The sequence below is a fragment of the Palaemon carinicauda genome, chromosome 34 (assembly GCF_036898095.1).
Source record: "Palaemon carinicauda isolate YSFRI2023 chromosome 34, ASM3689809v2, whole genome shotgun sequence".
In the NCBI taxonomy this organism is placed as follows: Eukaryota; Metazoa; Arthropoda; class Malacostraca; order Decapoda; family Palaemonidae; genus Palaemon; species Palaemon carinicauda.
This window is the reverse complement of record NC_090758.1, coordinates 72,154,338-72,172,858: the sequence shown is the minus strand read 5'-3', so window position 1 is coordinate 72,172,858 and position 18,521 is coordinate 72,154,338. Positions and strand designations below refer to the sequence as shown.

The window sequence follows — 18,521 nt, the reverse complement described above, 5'->3', positions numbered from 1 at the left end:
ATTTTTATTTTTATGGCTCAAAAAGTCATTAAATTTTATTTATTTTCCTCTATTTTTTTTGTAATTATCCTTAAAACGTCCTGTGGAAATGTACTAGTATGATGCTAGCAAATATTTTCATCGAAATCAAAACCAATTGTTTTCTTCATCGTTTTTATGTGGTACTGAAGAATTTAGTGGCTGAAATATTCCATACCAAATATTTTTTCATGTTTCAAAAAGCTCATTAAGTAATTTTTCACTTAATTTCGCTTTCTATACCTAAAACTCGTTAAATTAACGTTAAAATTTCATTAACCTAAGTTGAACTAATCTTCTACCTTTTAGAAAACAACCTAAGAAAATAAAGCATATAATTTTCATTTACTTTTTTATTTCAAATTTCGAATTGGCTATTTAACCGGTCCCGGTAAATTAGACAAACCTACTTTTAAGCTTATTTAACCGGTCCCGGTAAAATTGACAAACCTACTTTGAAGCTTATTTTGCCGGTCTCAAACAAATATGAATATTTTATAGTTTTAAAGGTTCCTGTCAATGTTGTTGGCAAATGTATAAAAAAGTACTAAGCAAGAAATGATCTAACAAGTTTATAGCAAATATATTGAATAGTAGTTGTTGAGCAAATGTATAAAAAACGAAAATTAGTTGATGAACAGTTCTATCTTACAAATTTGAAATGGCTCTTATCTAAAAGGAAATGCAGTACCAGCAATACCTAACACCGCATGCCTTCAAGTATGTGGATAAGTACTCGCACAGCATGTAACCATCCAAGATGATGCTGGAATCTTTACTGCCGAATCATCCGAGGGAGTCATCGGTATTACATTCACATCCTGTCAGTGTAGCCTACATTCCACCTATCTATGTCCCTGCCCGTAAAAGTAAAAGTAAGTAAGCATATTTGCACTCAGATCCAATCAGTCAGTTCAACTTTTTGCCACTGAACTAGTTGCTAACCGTTGGACTATGAAGAACTACAAAACAGGTCACCGGGTATTCCAGCCCATAGCTGACAGTATTCCTGAACCTCCGAGCATCAGTTTCACTCGCAAAAGACGTCACCAGACTGTGAATGATAGATATGAGAAGGGTCTTCTACTTGGGCAGAAACTAGCCTCCCTAGCTTCTGAGTATAGCCAAGACTATGAGCAAAGATTGTGTGTGCTAGAGGATTTAGCCAAGATGTGGGAAGTAGGAAAACAAGCTGCAGTTGTTAAAGTTATTGAGCAGGGTCTACCAGTGATTGACATGCAAATAGACTAATAATTTCAGCATCACTGAATGCACAAAACAGGATGATTTGCCAGATATACAGAATTCTGACTTAATACCTACAGGTACAGAATTATCCGCAGCCGAGGGTGAAACAGAACCACCCACTTTTACTAAGAAGAATGCAGTTCCAGAACCTTTTAATTCTAAATTAGACAATGTCACTTTGCCTCCAAAAGCCAAGAAAAGGGGTAGACCCAAAGGGTCAAGCAATAATGTTCTGGGACTTCCCAAGAAAAAGTCAAGACTTGATAAGCCAACTCCATTCATCAAAAAAATCATCTAATGACAGGAATCTACAGGTACTTGGCTACCTTGTAAGTGATAAAGATGCCATCCGTGGAGAGGTTCTCTCTGAAAATGCGGTAGAACAAAACCCTTCTTCAATTCCAACAGCATGTCTGGATGAAAATGTTTCAATCCACAAAATCCGCCGATGTTTTGATTCAGACGGTTGGAAAGCTGTGGAGCATGTTTATGAAGCCTCAAGATGTAGTCAGGATTTAAGCAAGATGGAGTCTGTGGTCTGTGACTGTTGTCTTTGCTGGGTGCACCTCAAGTGTATTGGTAAAAGAACGCTCCCGAAAGGAAAGTTTTGGATTTGCAAAGACTTATGCCTAAAAATTCTAAGACAGCTGTATTTATTTTGATAATTGATTAAAATAATCGTTTTAATGTTTTTTTTTTTAATTTGTAGTGAACAAGATTCAAAATTGTCTTTAAAATTATATAAATAAATTTGTTTTAAGTGTTTTGTAATCTTTTAGTTTTATTGTCATTATTTATAATATTTACCGGCAATTTAAGCTTAAAAGCAGGTTTGTCTATTTTACCGAGACCGGCAAAATAAGCTTAAAAGCAGGTTTGTCTATTTTACCGGGACCGGCAAAATAAGCTTAAAAGTAGGTTTGTTTATTTCACCGTCGGACCAGCAAATTTTATATAATTTCCTTATTATAAATCCATTTCTTGTGCTAATATCTTTTCTATATAACTCCAACAATAGTTTATTTTCATTCATCTCTCCTTTAGATGCCATAAATTTTACAAATTTCCTTAGCTATCTTATCTTACATTTCATTAAATCATTTCGTATACTTACACTGCTTACTTCAATAATACTTCATCCAAACAGTATAAGGTTCCAGTATTCATATTTAGAAGTATCTCTTGCCCCTAATTGTTTGATGGAAAATTATTTTTTTTTTCTTACTTTTAACTCAGTCTTTTTTCTTTTTTACTAGCCATATACTGTATAATACTAGTGTATTATATGCGCTAGTTAACTTACTTTATCGCCAAATCTTGTTACAATACCGGAAAATATGTTTTACATAAATATTTCCAGTTACTGTAGGAATGTTCAATTTGATGTACGATATGTTTTCCCTGTTATGTGTATCTCTTTGCACGGGTTTCAGGAAAAGACACAAGTCAGTTCCCACGCATCCCTTGATCTGTAATCAACTCTTGTACATTAAAGGAATCAACTGTTCCCGAGTATGTCTTAACCTGCTTACAGTTACCCTTACATCTTTGCCACCTATTTTCGTTTTTACTTCAAAATGTCCATGCTACGCTAGTTGGCTTAGCTTGGCTTTTGATATTTCTACTCGCTATTTCCCCCGAGAGGAAAATTATTATATACATACATATATTACTAGACCTAGGCTACATTTACTTTTATGCCACTTTAGAATTACAGCTTTTCTGTCTTATCAATTTCGAGTTCATTTGATACTGCTATGTAAATTCCTATTTATAGTTACACGTGTGAATTTCATGCTATCATTAGTCCTATGTATATAAGAATTTAGATATAGAGATTTTTCATTAAATGGTTTAATTTAACTGGGGCAAAGCTTTGGTTTGATTTAGTTATAATTTTGAAATGAGAAATTAAATATTACTCTCAACAATGTTTTTATATCCTTTATATTTGCAAACTCAAAAATTAATCACTTATCAAAACTAATTTCAAACGCAAAGAAACAAATTAAAAGTTTTAATCAACCTAATGATTCAGTCACTGCAGTTTCCAAGTGCAATTTCTTACAACAGCTAAGAAACTTTACCAGTACCAAAAAAAATTAATAATGCAATGTTGTATTTCATAATAGTAATTGTTTTAGTTAATAGTATCAAGACTATCAAAATCTGTTTATGGACAAAGCCCTTGCGTCTCAATAGGAGGAAGAACTTTTTTGTTATGCTGCACAAAGACTCTTCAACGACCTTCCACTTGATGTCAAGAATAGCAAAAATGTGGCAGCTTTCAAGAAAAACCTGAAGACTTATCTCTTTGGAAAGTGTTATAATAGTGATCTGAAAACTATTAAGCCTGAATAACTGAAGAGATACAGAGCAAAATATAAACTAAAGAAATTATTTTCACACATCAAGGCCCGAGTGAACAGGCTTGGTGTCTGATGGAGGGCGAGAAATAAACCCGTAAAAGTAAAGTCTGCAGGCATTGTGCTGACAGAGTGGACACTGCCATTAGTTTGTGACAGACTAAACCAGAATATTTGGATGATGATAATCTCCAACAATAGTCTAGTCTAAATAGCTAGAATCAATTAAAAAGTGTCATGGTTGTCTCTGATATCCTACAGAATAAAGATTTATGGAACAGCTTTAATCTCTTGCCAAACTTAATTTAAAGGTTCCTCACGAATGGAAGAAGCAAAGGATAGCGCCAATGTCAGGATAGGCTGACCATATATACATTTGATCAACACCCCAAATCGCCTTTCCAAGCTAGGACCAGGGAGGACTAGGTAATGGCTGCCAATATTCAGCAAGTATACCAAATACCCCATCCTTAGCTCACAAGGATTGCGAGTTTACAGACAAGACACTATAGAGCCTGACATGGTCTAACAGGTCCAGCCCATTGCCAGGCACTAGCATTACAAAAACACCACAACATTGACGCACTATGTAATGCAAATACAGATAGTCTGCCAGTGGAATCCTTCCTAATTATCAAAGTTGGTTTCCCACTGGTGATGTTCGCAATCATGTTAATCCAGAAGCAAGGAAATTGCTCTCTTCTCCAATCTCATATTAATACTTTACCTAGGGAAAGGCAGACACCCTGTTCTAGATCTGTAACCTCGAGCCACATAGCCCAGCACGTAGGTTATTAGCTACACAATTATCCCTTTGCCAATCTTGTACCCTTGAAATAGTTTCAAGATACAATGATTCTAAAAAAAAAACAAGAACTTCATTCCCACATAAGAATAAAGGTTCATCAGCCTACTTGTCTAGAGAGAACCCACCCTCCAAACCAAGATCCCTAATAAATGCTGGTACAGAGCAGATTACCATACCTGCAGTGTTATAAAATATAGCCTTAACCATTGGTAATACAAAATCTTCCTCCAGATAAGTCAGAAATCAGATAAACAGCCTGTAAAGGTCTTAGGCAGTGGGCCTTTTAATAAAGATTCTACCAATTACAGTTGCATTTTATTTTAGCTAAATTTTCAATTAATTTCTCATCTACCAGAAATCCCTTTGGACCTATTCACTGTTTTTAGAATTGCTTATAAGCAGTCTTCTTCAAATCCTCCAGGAGGTTTGCAAAGACACTACTTTCCAAGTACCGTGAACCTTATAACATACCCTTATATACAGTACGCTTGAGTACTATATACTTTACACCAAGTCTAAAGCCACCAGCTTTTAGATCTCTCCTTCAAAGTTCCTAGCATTGCATATGGTAAGAGATAATTCATGCCATATCAGTGACTCCGGTCATGTCGTCACACAAGAGCTAGGATAACATGATAAAAACCATGCTGTTTTCGTATGAGATCTCATTTATGGCTTTATCTAAAATGATTTTTTGCTTTGGTATGCAATCTCTATTTGGTAAAAAGAAAATGGAAAATCTAATGGTTCTTGCTTCGCCGTGCGCTTGCTGTGCTCTCATAAAATTAAACTCGAGGTCCGTGTGTACAGGCAAGAGGTTATGTAGAGTTGCACACGCTTACATCAACGATAAATTGTTATTTCTTAAATAGTTATTCCCCGTATAATATATATATATATATATATATATATATATATATATATATATATATATATATATATATATATATTTGTTTAGATTTTCTACGGGTTCTTGCTTTGCCGTAAAGTGAAGTGAGTTCGCTACTATCAGGCGAGATCACATACCAAAGCAATCATAAAAACTACTTAAAACTTAAATGCCGAGGCCACCTAAGGATTAAGCTACAAATGAGAGAGAAAAAACACACAACATACTTTTAATCTCAAAATCAATAAAATACATAATCAATAAAATACATAATTTCAAAACCATAAAACTATTTAAACTATAAATCAGAAATATAACAAGGCCATAGTAAAAGCTATAAAATCAACTGGTGTAATATTCTTTGATTAATTTGTAAAATCCATATTTAGAATTTAAAAAAAAAATTCAGTGCTACAATTTTTTAATTTAGTGCCTAAGAGTGCTTTCAGTATTCAGATTTGCACATTCAATGTTATATATAAATTAAATTAGATTTAGGAAGTAACTGCTAATTAAAATAAAATTTCAAAACCTCAATTAGGCCTTTTAAAAATTCTGGAAAAATATTTTATACTCTTCCAAACCAACAACTCTTGATTCAAAATACAAAATAAAAATTCTGCAAAATACGTTTTATATTGGTAAAAAACCTCCACTTACACAAATTACTAGTAATTAAATTTTGAGTAATGTTAAGTTAATTATCAATTAAAAAATGGTTTAACTTTTAACTTTCCTCGAATTGTTCTAAACTTCTCTTTTCAGAAGAACCTCCACCGACGAAAATGGCAGATTCGACACGAGCGTCTCATGGTCAAGAGCAGAACTAGCCAGCCAAGTGGACACGCAAAAAGACAACATAACAGTCCAGCAGGGTGAGGTTTGAGCGAGAGAAATCCATTCTGGGGAGCAAAATACAGGCGACTAATTAATATAAATCAAAACTAAACTGGGCTATGCATTTAGACCAGCCATTCAATTATGAGAAATCCATTCTGGGGAGCAAAATACAGGCGACTAATTAATAAAAACCAAAACTAGACTGGGCTATGCATTTAGACCAGCCATTCAATTATGAGAAATCCATTCTGGGGAGCAAAATACAGGCGACTAATTAATAAAAACCAAAACTAGACTGGGCTATGCATTTAGACCAGCCATTCAATTATGAGAAATCCATTCTGGGGAGCAAAATACAGGCGACTAATTAATATAAATCAAAACTAAACTGGGCTATGCATTTAGACCAGCCATTCAATTATGAGAAATCCATTCTGGGGAGCAAAATACAGGCGACTTATTAATATAAATCAAAACTAAACTGGGCTATGCATTTAGACCAGCCATTCAATTATGAGAAATCCATTCTGGGGAGCAAAATACAGGCGACTAATTAATAAAAACCAAAACTAGACTGGGCTATGCATTTAGACCAGCCATTCAATTATGAGAAATCCATTCTGGGGAGCAAAATACAGGCGACTTATTAATATAAATCAAAACTAAACTGGGCTATGCATTTAGACCAGCCATTCAATTATGAGAAATCCATTCTGGGGAGCAAAATACAGGCGACTAATTAATAAAAACCAAAACTAGACTGGGCTATGCATTTAGACCAGCCATTCAATTATGAGAAATCCATTCTGGGGAGCAAAATACAGGCGACTAATTAATAAAAACCAAAACTGGACTGGGCTATGCATTTAGACCAGCCATTCAATTATGAGAAATCCATTCTGGGGAGCAAAATACAGGCGACTAATTAATAAAAACCAAAACTAGACTGGGCTATGCATTTAGACCAGCCATTCAATTATGAGAAATCCATTCTGGGGAGCAAAATACAGGCGACTAATTAATAAAAACCAAAACTAGACTGGGCTATGCATTTAGACCAGCCATTCAATTATGAGAAATCCATTCTGGGGAGCAAAATACAGGCGACTAATTAATAAAAACCAAAACTAGACTGGGCTATGCATTTAGACCAGCCATTCAATTATGAGAAATCCATTCTGGGGAGCAAAATACAGGCGACTAATTAATATAAATCAAAACTAAACTGGGCTATGCATTTAGACCAGCCATTCAATTATGAGAAATCCATTCTGGGGAGCAAAATACAGGCGACTAATTAATATAAATCAAAACTAAACTGGGCTATGCATTTAGACCAGCCATTCAATTATGAGAAATCCATTCTGGGGAGCAAAATACAGGCGACTAATTAATAAAAACCAAAACTAGACTGGGCTATGCATTTAGACCAGCCATTCAATTATGAGAAATCCATTCTGGGGAGCAAAATACAGGCGACTAATTAATATAAATCAAAACTAAACTGGGCTATGCATTTAGACCAGCCATTCAATTATGAGAAATCCATTCTGGGGAGCAAAATACAGGCGACTAATTAATATAAATCAAAACTAAACTGGGCTATGCATTTAGACCAGCCATTCAATTATGAGAAATCCATTCTGGGGAGCAAAATACAGGCGACTAATTAATATAAATCAAAACTAAACTGGGCTATGCATTTAGACCAGCCATTCAATTATGAGAAATCCATTCTGGGGAGCAAAATACAGGCGACTAATTAATAAAAACCAAAACTAGACTGGGCTATGCATTTAGACCAGCCATTCAATTATGAGAAATCCATTCTGGGGAGCAAAATACAGGCGACTAATTAATATAAATCAAAACTAAACTGGGCTATGCATTTAGACCAGCCATTCAATTATGAGAAATCCATTCTGGGGAGCAAAATACAGGCGACTAATTAATAAAAACCAAAACTAGACTGGGCTATGCATTTAGACCAGCCATTCAATTATGAGAAATCCATTCTGGGGAGCAAAATACAGGGACTTATTAATATAAATCAAAACTAAACTGGGCTATGCATTTAGACCAGCCATTCAATTATGAGAAATCCATTCTGGGGAGCAAAATACAGGCGACTAATTAATATAAATCAAAACTAAACTGGGCTATGCATTTAGACCAGCCATTCAATTATGAGAAATCCATTCTGGGGAGCAAAATACAGGCGACTAATTAATAAAAACCAAAACTAGACTGGGCTATGCATTTAGACCAGCCATTCAATTATGAGAAATCCATTCTGGGGAGCAAAATACAGGCGACTAATTAATATAAATCAAAACTAAACTGGGCTATGCATTTAGACCAGCCATTCAATTATGAGAAATCCATTCTGGGGAGCAAAATACAGGCGACTAATTAATAAAAACCAAAACTAGACTGGGCTATGCATTTAGACCAGCCATTCAATTATGAGAAATCCATTCTGGGGAGCAAAATACAGGGACTTATTAATATAAATCAAAACTAAACTGGGCTATGCATTTAGACCAGCCATTCAATTATGAGAAATCCATTCTGGGGAGCAAAATACAGGCGACTAATTAATATAAATCAAAACTAAACTGGGCTATGCATTTAGACCAGCCATTCAATTATGAGAAATCCATTCTGGGGAGCAAAATACAGGCGACTAATTAATATAAATCAAAACTAGACTGGGCTATGCATTTAGACCAGCCATTCAATTATGAGAAATCCATTCTGGGGAGCAAAATACAGGCGACTTATTAATATAAATCAAAACTAAACTGGGCTATGCATTTAGACCAGCCATTCAATTATGAGAAATCCATTCTGGGGGGCAAAATACAGGCGACTAATTAATAAAAACCAAAACTAGACTGGGCTATGCATTTAGACCAGCCATTCAATTATGAGAAATCCATTCTGGGGAGCAAAATACAGGCGACTAATTAATAAAAACCAAAACTAGACTGGGCTATGCATTTAGACCAGCCATTCAATTATGAGAAATCCATTCTGGGGAGCAAAATACAGGCGACTAATTAATAAAAACCAAAACTAGACTGGGCTATGCATTTAGACCAGCCATTCAATTATGAGAAATCCATTCTGGGGAGCAAAATACAGGCGACTAATTAATAAAAACCAAAACTAGACTGGGCTATGCATTTAGACCAGCCATTCAATTATGAGAAATCCATTCTGGGGAGCAAAATACAGGCGACTAATTAATAAAAACCAAAACTAGACTGGGCTATGCATTTAGACCAGCCATTCAATTATGAGAAATCCATTCTGGGGAGCAAAATACAGGCGACTAATTAATAAAAACCAAAACTAGACTGGGCTATGCATTTAGACCAGCCATTCAATTATGAGAAATCCATTCTGGGGAGCAAAATACAGGCGACTAATTAATAAAAACCAAAACTAGACTGGGCTATGCATTTAGACCAGCCATTCAATTATGAGAAATCCATTCTGGGGAGCAAAATACAGGCGACTAATTAATAAAAACCAAAACTAGACTGGGCTATGCATTTAGACCAGCCATTCAATTATGAGAAATCCATTCTGGGGAGCAAAATACAGGCGACTAATTAATAAAAACCAAAACTAGACTGGGCTATGCATTTAGACCAGCCATTCAATTATGAGAAATCCATTCTGGGGAGCAAAATACAGGCGACTAATTAATAAAAACCAAAACTAGACTGGGCTATGCATTTAGACCAGCCATTCAATTAGGCTGGAGGAACGTAGAGAGTAGAGGTCCCCTTTTTTGTTTTGTTTCTTGTTGATGTCGGCTACCCCCCAAAATTGGGGGAAGTGCCTTGGTATATGGATGGATTCAATTATAAGTTATTTGACTTTCCGTTAACTGAAGTTGAAAATAAAAATTTATATAAAATGTTATTATTCTTTAAGGAAAATTACTAAATGTACCAACCGAGTAAAAATAAGCGATTCTGTAAGATGAGCAATTAAAAATTTGCTAGACATTAATATAACCCTAGAATGAAATTAAGTATTTTATCTGGTGAAATTTCTGTTTAGACACTGAAGGAAAGACACTGCATTCTTAAGTTACCTGGTGCTGGTTTTAAAGAATTATTATAAATAAACTTTTCTATACACTAATTCTGAAATTGCTGGAAAGGAAGTGTAAAGTTTAATTCGTTTAATTTAGGTTACCTACAGACTGTTCAAGCATTATAATGGTGTCTGAAATCAACGCTAATGCAGAATATATAAAAACTTTTTGGTATATTTACTATAGGTTTTGGTACATATTGTTCAAGTTAATAACCCCCCAATGTACACAAGCTTATGCTTTGGTGACAAAGATCAGCAAAAACAGATTTTTTTTATATTCCCAGACCAATCGTCTCCAACCTTTTCCAATTATGTAGACAAAATTTTCACCCTTGAATACCAAAAAAAAAATAAACTTGTCTCTCTGGGGTTAGACGAGACAAGCCTATTGGAACTGTGCCTGCCTGGTAATCTACCGGACTAGGATTTGAGCCCAACACAACGTAGATAGTTTCTTGCAGTGTCTGCAACATCTCCATCCTTGTGCACTATGGATGGGAGATTTGGGGCAACCTATAGTACCTGACAAGTAATCGGCAGCAGCCATTGCCTGGCCCTCCCTGGGATGAAGATGGGACTTGGGAGTTTGCATGTATACAAGGTCTGTCTCTAAGGCATTGTAACTGTCCCTTGCCTCTGTCAATTCATGCTCAGTCTTTAAACAGTACTGGCGCTCTAACTACACCACTAACTTAACCCCATTCAAAACATTTCCCTTGGGTCTAGTTTTAATAAATTGATGTCATATGCTCCTTGGAAATTATACTACATTTGGCATGAACTATTACGTAGCACAAGAGTCCTCTAGTGACCAACTTAAATACAAGCCTGTTCTTTAGTTTAAAAAAATTCTAGTCTTTATGAACCTCAGAAGACTAATTATTCCAAAGACCAAAGTAATACTACATTTGGCATAAACTATTAGGAAGCACAAGAGTCCTCTACAAGGGAGACTTCATGCTGACCAACTTGATACAAACCTGTTCTTTAGTTAAAAAAAATTCTAGCCTTCATGAACTTCTGGAGACTAATCAATCCAAAGACCAAAGTGATACCCACTATACTGTAACCACCTTCATGACAAATGGCATTAAAAAAAGTTAAGTTCTAGTCAATAACATATGTTTAAATTACCACAAAACAAGGAACAAATGTGAGCAAATTCAACCACATAGTGCTAGTCAATTAAAAGACATATGCCAGGGGTTGCTAAAGTCTTAATCATAAGCAGCAAAAATTGTAAACATCAAAGTTTAAGTTACCAAATTGAATATTTCTGTAAATAATTTTCATATTTTGGTGTGGGTAGTAAGAGACCCTTTCTCAAAAATGCAATAGATTAACCATACCCATCCATATACCAAGGCACTTCACCTAATTTAAGGGGGTAGCCGACATCAACAAAGAAACAAACAAAAAAAAGGGGACTACACTAACTTAAAACTAAAAGTTAAAAATTTAAATTTGATTTTAATTGCATACAAATAGAAGAGTACTTACAGCACACATCGGGCACTTATTTGGATGCCCCGGCACTGCAACGGCTGGAGCGGCCGCTATCACCGGAGCTGCCGTTACCATTGGAGCTGCTGCCATAACTGGCTGAGGCGTCACCATCTGCATGGCTGAAAAATTTTAAGTGGTCAGTATAAAATTTCTTGTGCTACATATTAAAGCATATGACCAGTAAATTTTAGCAAGTTAGGTCTCTTTCAAAATACAGCACTACTGTATAATACAGTTGGTTTAAAATAAAAGTATTCCCACAAAGAATTGAATTCTAGTAGAGTAATTGTATTTTCATAGCTGTGTAAACCCCAGTTCTTATATAGGATTACTTTACAAGCTGAATATTTTAAAAACTTAAGAGTACTCCAAGATAAAAAGTTAAATTCTAGTAATATTTTCATGGTTGTGTAAACAAAGTTCCATAGGATTACTTTACAGTGCAAGCCGAATATTTTAGAAACTGCAATAAAATTGACAAAAGCAGTCAAGACCAGTGACATTAAAATAAATATTTCATAAACTTTAAAAACTTTAAAATGAGGAATGTAGAATAGTGCGCCCTATCAAACCGAATCAATCTACCATTAAAAAGGACCACAAGCATTTTTGAAGGCAAGTCTTGCAGACAAAACTCAAGCCCTCAATATACTAGATTTGGTTATGACTTTAACCAGGTTCTTAAACCTGAATTGGGAAGTTGGCCTAGATCACCATGACGTTGAGGGAGGGGGGGGGGATCAAATTAATCACCCAAAAGTAGAACTTTATTGAGCGGATGTATGATAGCGGCCACCTATACGTACATTGACGGCTGACTAAGAAACAGTATAAGGGGGTTTACAGGGGGGGGGGGCATTAGCCACCTTCCCCCCACCCCCCCTCCGTTAGGTAAATAGGTAAGGACACGGATCCTAGGTTAGGTTAGGGGGTTAACTGAAGGTTAGTTAATGTCCATTTTTAGTGCACACTGGAGGAACACACCTCTTGATATAAGGCTCCAAAGTTTCACATAACTAAACCCTAAGAAATAAAACATTTCGATTTAGAGAACATTATCCAGTAGTAAATAAAACTTGGCAAATAACACCACATACACCATAAATGTCAAAGTACTTACGTTGTTGCATCATCATCATGAATATATTATGCCTTAGAAATTTAAACACTAAAACACTCCTATAAAACTCTTGCTTTTTAAAACAAAGAAAAAACCAGCAATAAAATAAGCTAAGATCACAGACGATGGTGTTAAAAGTGAACTAAAGAAAAATCGATGTTTTTAGGAAGAGGAGAATGAATCCAAGGAGTCTAAAGTTCCATATCAGGAAAGGAAAGTATAGCCTTCGAGTTGTGTTGTCTGGTGGCTAATGGCATCAAGTCACAAGGATTTAAAAAGATCCAATTATTCTTTATAGTAGATTCTTAAAGTACATATACCATTGGTTTGGTTTAGGCCTCCTAATTTAAAGACCTCGGCTGCATAATAAAACGAGAAGAGCTATTTATACATCTGAAAAAAAATACAATATATAATTTCTTTTTACATTCTCCTCTGTCCTCATACACTTGACTACACTGAGATTACTAAATAATTCTTCATTTCTCAATGGGTTAACTTCTGCAGTATAATATTTTAATGGATACTTCCCCTTCGGTAAGGATAGAAGAGACTTTATTGCTTATGTAAGCAGCTCTTCAAGGAGAAGGACACTCCAAAATCAAGCTATTGTTCCCCAGTCTTGGGTAGTGCCATAGCCTCTGTACCATGGTCTTACACTGTCTTTGGAGTAGAGTTCTCTTGCTTGAGGGTACGCTTAGGCACAATATTCTATCTTATTTCACTTCCTATTGTTTTAATGAATTTATTATAGTTTATTTTAATTGTTATTTTTTCTCTTGTAGTTTATATATTTCTTTGTTTTCTTTCCTCACTGGGCTATTTTTCCCTAATGGAGCCCTTGGGCTTATAGCATCACTCTTTTCCAACTAGGGTTGTAGCTTAGCTAATAATAATAATAATAATAATAATAATAATAATAATAATAATAATAATTTTGGGGTTTCCCAAGCTCTGGTTATATATAATAAGTATTATTTTAACTATAAGTAGAGAATATAAAATAATCTTGTACCTGTTTCATATAAATGTAATATGTTTTGAAAATAATTAGGAAAGTGATAACACTAAAAAGATAATTTTGTCATTTTAATAAAAAAAAAACAGCACATGTCAGTCAAAGATTGACACCATTTTATATATATATATATATATATATATATATATATATATATATATTTATATATATATATATATATATATATATATATATATATATATATATATATATATATATACATATATATGTATATATATACAGTACATATATATATATATATATATATATATATATGTATATATATAAATACATATATATATATATATATATATATATATATATATATATATATATATACATATACATATACATATATATATATATATATATATATATATATATATATATATATATATATATATGTATATGTATATATACATATATATGTATATATATACAGTACATATATATATATATATATATATATATATATATATATATATGTATATATATATATATATATATATATATATATATATATATATATCAGTAGATTATTATCATAAAAATACATATACAAAATCTCTTCTAAATAATATTTTTCCATAGAATATCACAAAATATAAATATGTTATTTATTGATATTAAAAACATTAATTTGGTACTTACAATTGTTAAATAATTTTCTTGCTATAAAAGAAATAAACTTAAAGTCATAGAATAATAATACTCCTTTTTTTGTTCCACAAAACAAAGGAATAAAGAGTTTTATAGAAAATATAATAAACTCACCTTGCATAATGCATATCTGAATATTTTCCATTATGAGTTAATTATATTCCAAATTTCATATAAGACTGAGATTACAGGGTTAAGAAAAACATCTGTGTTTGTAAAGAAAATCAAGAAAATTCCAACGTTCAGTCTATATGTATTCTAGGCCTACTCTTTATGTTTCAGTTTTCGCGAGTCGTGGCTGAGAAACTCGTGTTTCAAGACAATATATTTTTCTTGGAACACGAGATTCAAGACAATATATTTTTCTTGGCACTTGAGCTTCAAGACAATATCTTTTTCTTGGCACTCAAGATTCAAGACAATATCTTTTTCTTGGAACACGAGAATCCAGTCAACATCTTTGTCTCAAAACTCAAGCTCCAAGACAATGTCTTTTTCCTGAACCTTGAATTTCAAGACAATATCTTTTTCTTGGGAATAGAGCCTCAAGGCAATATCTTTTTCCTGAAACTTGAGTTTCGAGACTATATCTTTTTCCTGAAACTTGAGTTTCAAGACAATATCTTTTTCCTGAAACTTGAGTTTCAAGGCAATATCTTTTTCCTGAAACTTGAGTTTCGAGACTATATCTTTTTCCTGAAACTTGAGTTTCAAGGCAATATCTTTTTCCTGAAACTTGAGTTTCAAGGCAATATCTTTTTCCTGAAACTTGAGTTTCGAGACTATATCTTTTTCCTGAAACTTGAGTTTCAAGACAATATCTTTTTCCTGAAACTTGAGTTTCAAGGCAATATCTTTTTCCTGGAACTTGAGTTTCGAGACTATATCTTTTTCCTGAAACTTGAGTTTCAAGGCAATATCTTTTTCCTGAAACTTGAGTTTCAAGGCAATATCTTTTTCCTGAAACTTGAGTTTCGAGACTATATCTTTTTCCTGAAGCTTGAGTTTCAAGACAATATCTTTTTCCTGAAACTTGAGTTTCAAGGTAATATTTTTTTCCTGAAGCTTGAGTTTCGAGACTATATCTTTTCCTGAAGCTTGAGTTTCAAGGCAATATCTTTTTCCTGAAACTTGAGTTTCGAGACTATATCTTTTTCCTGAAGCTTGAGTTTCAAGACAATATCTTTTCCCTGAAATTTGAGTTTCAAGACAATATCTTTTTCCTGAAATTTGAGTTTCAAGACAATATCTTTTTCCTGAAACTCAAGCATCAATACAATATCCTTTTCTTAGAACGCGAGCATCAAGACATCTTTTTGCCAAACGGTTCAAGGCAAGTATTATCACTTGGCGGAGTAAGACTTAAAAGAGAAAACATTTTACATTATACAGTAGCCTACTGCCCTCTTACACAATAGCAGCCTTATTCGTAGGCCTACTTCAAGGGGTCTCTTCTTTCTAACCCTACCTAACCTCCACTTCCTTTTACGGTCCTTTCGTCATATATTGCTGTAGACTAGCCGCACCCTGTATCACAAATCTGGCTCCAGGAACCATTTGCAAGGAGATCATTGGCATCCCTAGCGATATCGCCGGGAAATAACTAGAGTTTCCGTCACTCATCGCTGACAAACCCGGCGTTATGCGCTGCCGTGACCGAGCCGTCTTCTTTTGTTTTGTCGACTTGCAAGTTTGAGCCACCTTCTTTTGTTTTGTCGACTTGCGAGTTTTCTTTCAGTTTCCCGTCGTCACGTTCACTGCCGTCTGGATTCTTTATCCCGTTTTCTATAATCCCAGCGTGTTTTTCCTTGATTACAGTGGTATCCCCAAGAGTTGCTTCTCCGTTCTTTATCTTTCCTTTTTCTTCGTCTTCGTTCTTCTTCATTTCTTCGTCCTGAATCTTCTTCCTCTCATCCTGCAGCTTCTGGAAGAATATCCTGTTGACAAAGAAGTAGACTACGCCGGCCGCTAGGGAAAACGCACCCGTTAGCCTAAACGTGTTACGTACTCCAATGGGCTTCATCATAAAGCCTCCTATGAGACTTCCGATACCACGCCCTGAAAGTAGGACAACAATTACATTGGGAAGCACTATACTTTATGGCTACCATCTTGAACATCAAATTCTTTTAAATATATGATATTAAAAATTATAAAATTAATCACAAGGGAGTAGCACTAGGGGCTTAGTCATGGGAGAGGTTTTCTGGTAAAGATTTAAGCTGGATTTACCCTACATGGACATGGAGAAAGCCTTTGAAAGAATTCAAAGATGGAGGACGGGGATTACGTTTGGTGTACATGGTAATTTGTTGATAGACATAAAAATCCGTCTGAGAAAATGGTGTTTCATGACTATGGTTTCCTGATATCTTTATGTATGAAGTAATGTGGAAAGTTAGACAAAGGACTTGAATAGGACTTGAGTAGTAGCAGCCATGTCGTGAGATAAACGATGAATCGGGAATGGAATGGAAGTGGTTAATGCTTGCTGATAGATACACTGGAGATCATCCATAGAAAAGTATATAAAATGGAAATAATCAAAGAAGTATATAGGGTGTTAATGATTATAATTCTTTAGTGAAAAGTGAACAGTTGGATTGCTGAACGCAATGTGAGTGAAGAGTGAACGACCAAGTGATTGTAAACATCCTATCGCTCGTTTTTACATCAATAAAAACAATCTCTATTTGTAAGATTGTTTAATCAGTGAAAAACAACCAAACCTATATGTTGTACTCACCTACTCCGTAATGCAAGCCTCCGTACACTCCCTGGAGTGTCGCCAAGGTAGCGGGGGTAGAAAGCTCCGCGGCGTAGGATACCGCCGCGGCGCCCAGGAGAGACACCGTGAAACACTCGAGGGACTCGAAGGGCATGCACCACCAGGGACTTGTCAGGAACGAGTATCCTAGAAAATGTGATGATTGGTGAATTAACGTTATTGAAAAGTTAGCGTAGGGTTTTGTTTGGTATTGAAGAGAATTGTTTTGAAGCAATTTCAATTTTAATGTGACCTTTAGGTTGTGAGTGTTTAAAGAGGCCTGTTATCTTTATTTTTAGTTTCTCAATTTATCAAATTTAAAACTTAAGGTCTTTTAATTAAGAAAATTAGGCATTGATGCAAATTTGTAAGATTGAAAAATGTCATGAATGAAGTGCGTATTGTTCGATGTTTGTGTATAATACAGAAGAAAAATAATCATGTTTACAGTCTTTGAGTAAGTGAACCCAAGATACTGGATGAAGAGAGCTGCCAGCCAAAACCTTCATAGTGTTAGATTGTTTTAATCAGGCTAAATAACAACATTAGACATTAAACCTCACCCGTTGATCTTACCGTATACACCACTAGGACAATATTAACGAGCCTTATACCCTTGAAGATTTAAAGGGACTATTATGTATAACGACACTTCTAAGCGACGGAAATGAATGTCACTCGACATCTTTTCCGAGTAACTGGGAAATCTCACCTATCATTCTTATGAAATACACCAGCATGCCGAGAACGATGGTATTGGCCAGTCCTAATTTCTTGAAGATGTATCCAGAGGCTATGAGTACAGGAATGCCGGCGACACTCCCGACAGTCACTGTGATTCCCATCAGGAATTTGGTGGCCCCTAAATCCTGCAGAAGCCAGAAGAGGAAGGTGTCTAAAAGACCGTAGCACGTACCTGAAAGATCAATGAAAGTTGTAAGAATACTGGAACAGATAATAACAATAACTCATTGTGGCTCTTTTTTTCTGTTTCTCTATACCTGGATTAATGTAGTGGGTAATATGGATATGCTTTGATGCTAGGATTCAATTTTACCTTGGCCAGCCAAATCAAGTGATCTCTGAAGGGGTCCGGTGTATTTTTCATCTAAAGTCTGATGCATTTTGCACCTTTTTAACTGATGTTTCTTTTCAAAGTCAGCTT

At 34.7% G+C, this 18,521-nt stretch overlaps 1 protein-coding gene and 1 long non-coding RNA gene across 2 annotated transcripts in view; both read right to left on the bottom strand.

Annotated features, from left to right (window-relative positions):
* Positions 1 to 5,542: 5,542 nt before the first annotated feature.
* LOC137626653 (uncharacterized) lies at positions 5,543 to 13,069 on the bottom strand. The gene is made up of 3 exons (XR_011041076.1): positions 12,912 to 13,069; positions 11,786 to 11,910; positions 5,543 to 6,231 (listed from the first exon to the last, which is right to left on the bottom strand). It is a non-coding gene; the product is annotated as an uncharacterized lncRNA (long non-coding RNA).
* A 2,625-nt stretch (positions 13,070 to 15,694) lies between these two features.
* The window catches only part of LOC137626445 (major facilitator superfamily domain-containing protein 6-A-like), a 27,117-nt gene continuing 24,290 nt past the window's right edge, over positions 15,695 to 18,521 (bottom strand). The window contains 3 exon segments of the mRNA XM_068357440.1: positions 15,695 to 16,647; positions 17,336 to 17,503; positions 18,069 to 18,272. Coding sequence (XP_068213541.1) covers positions 16,205 to 16,647; positions 17,336 to 17,503; positions 18,069 to 18,272 — 815 coding nt within the window. The 3' untranslated portion in view covers positions 15,695 to 16,204.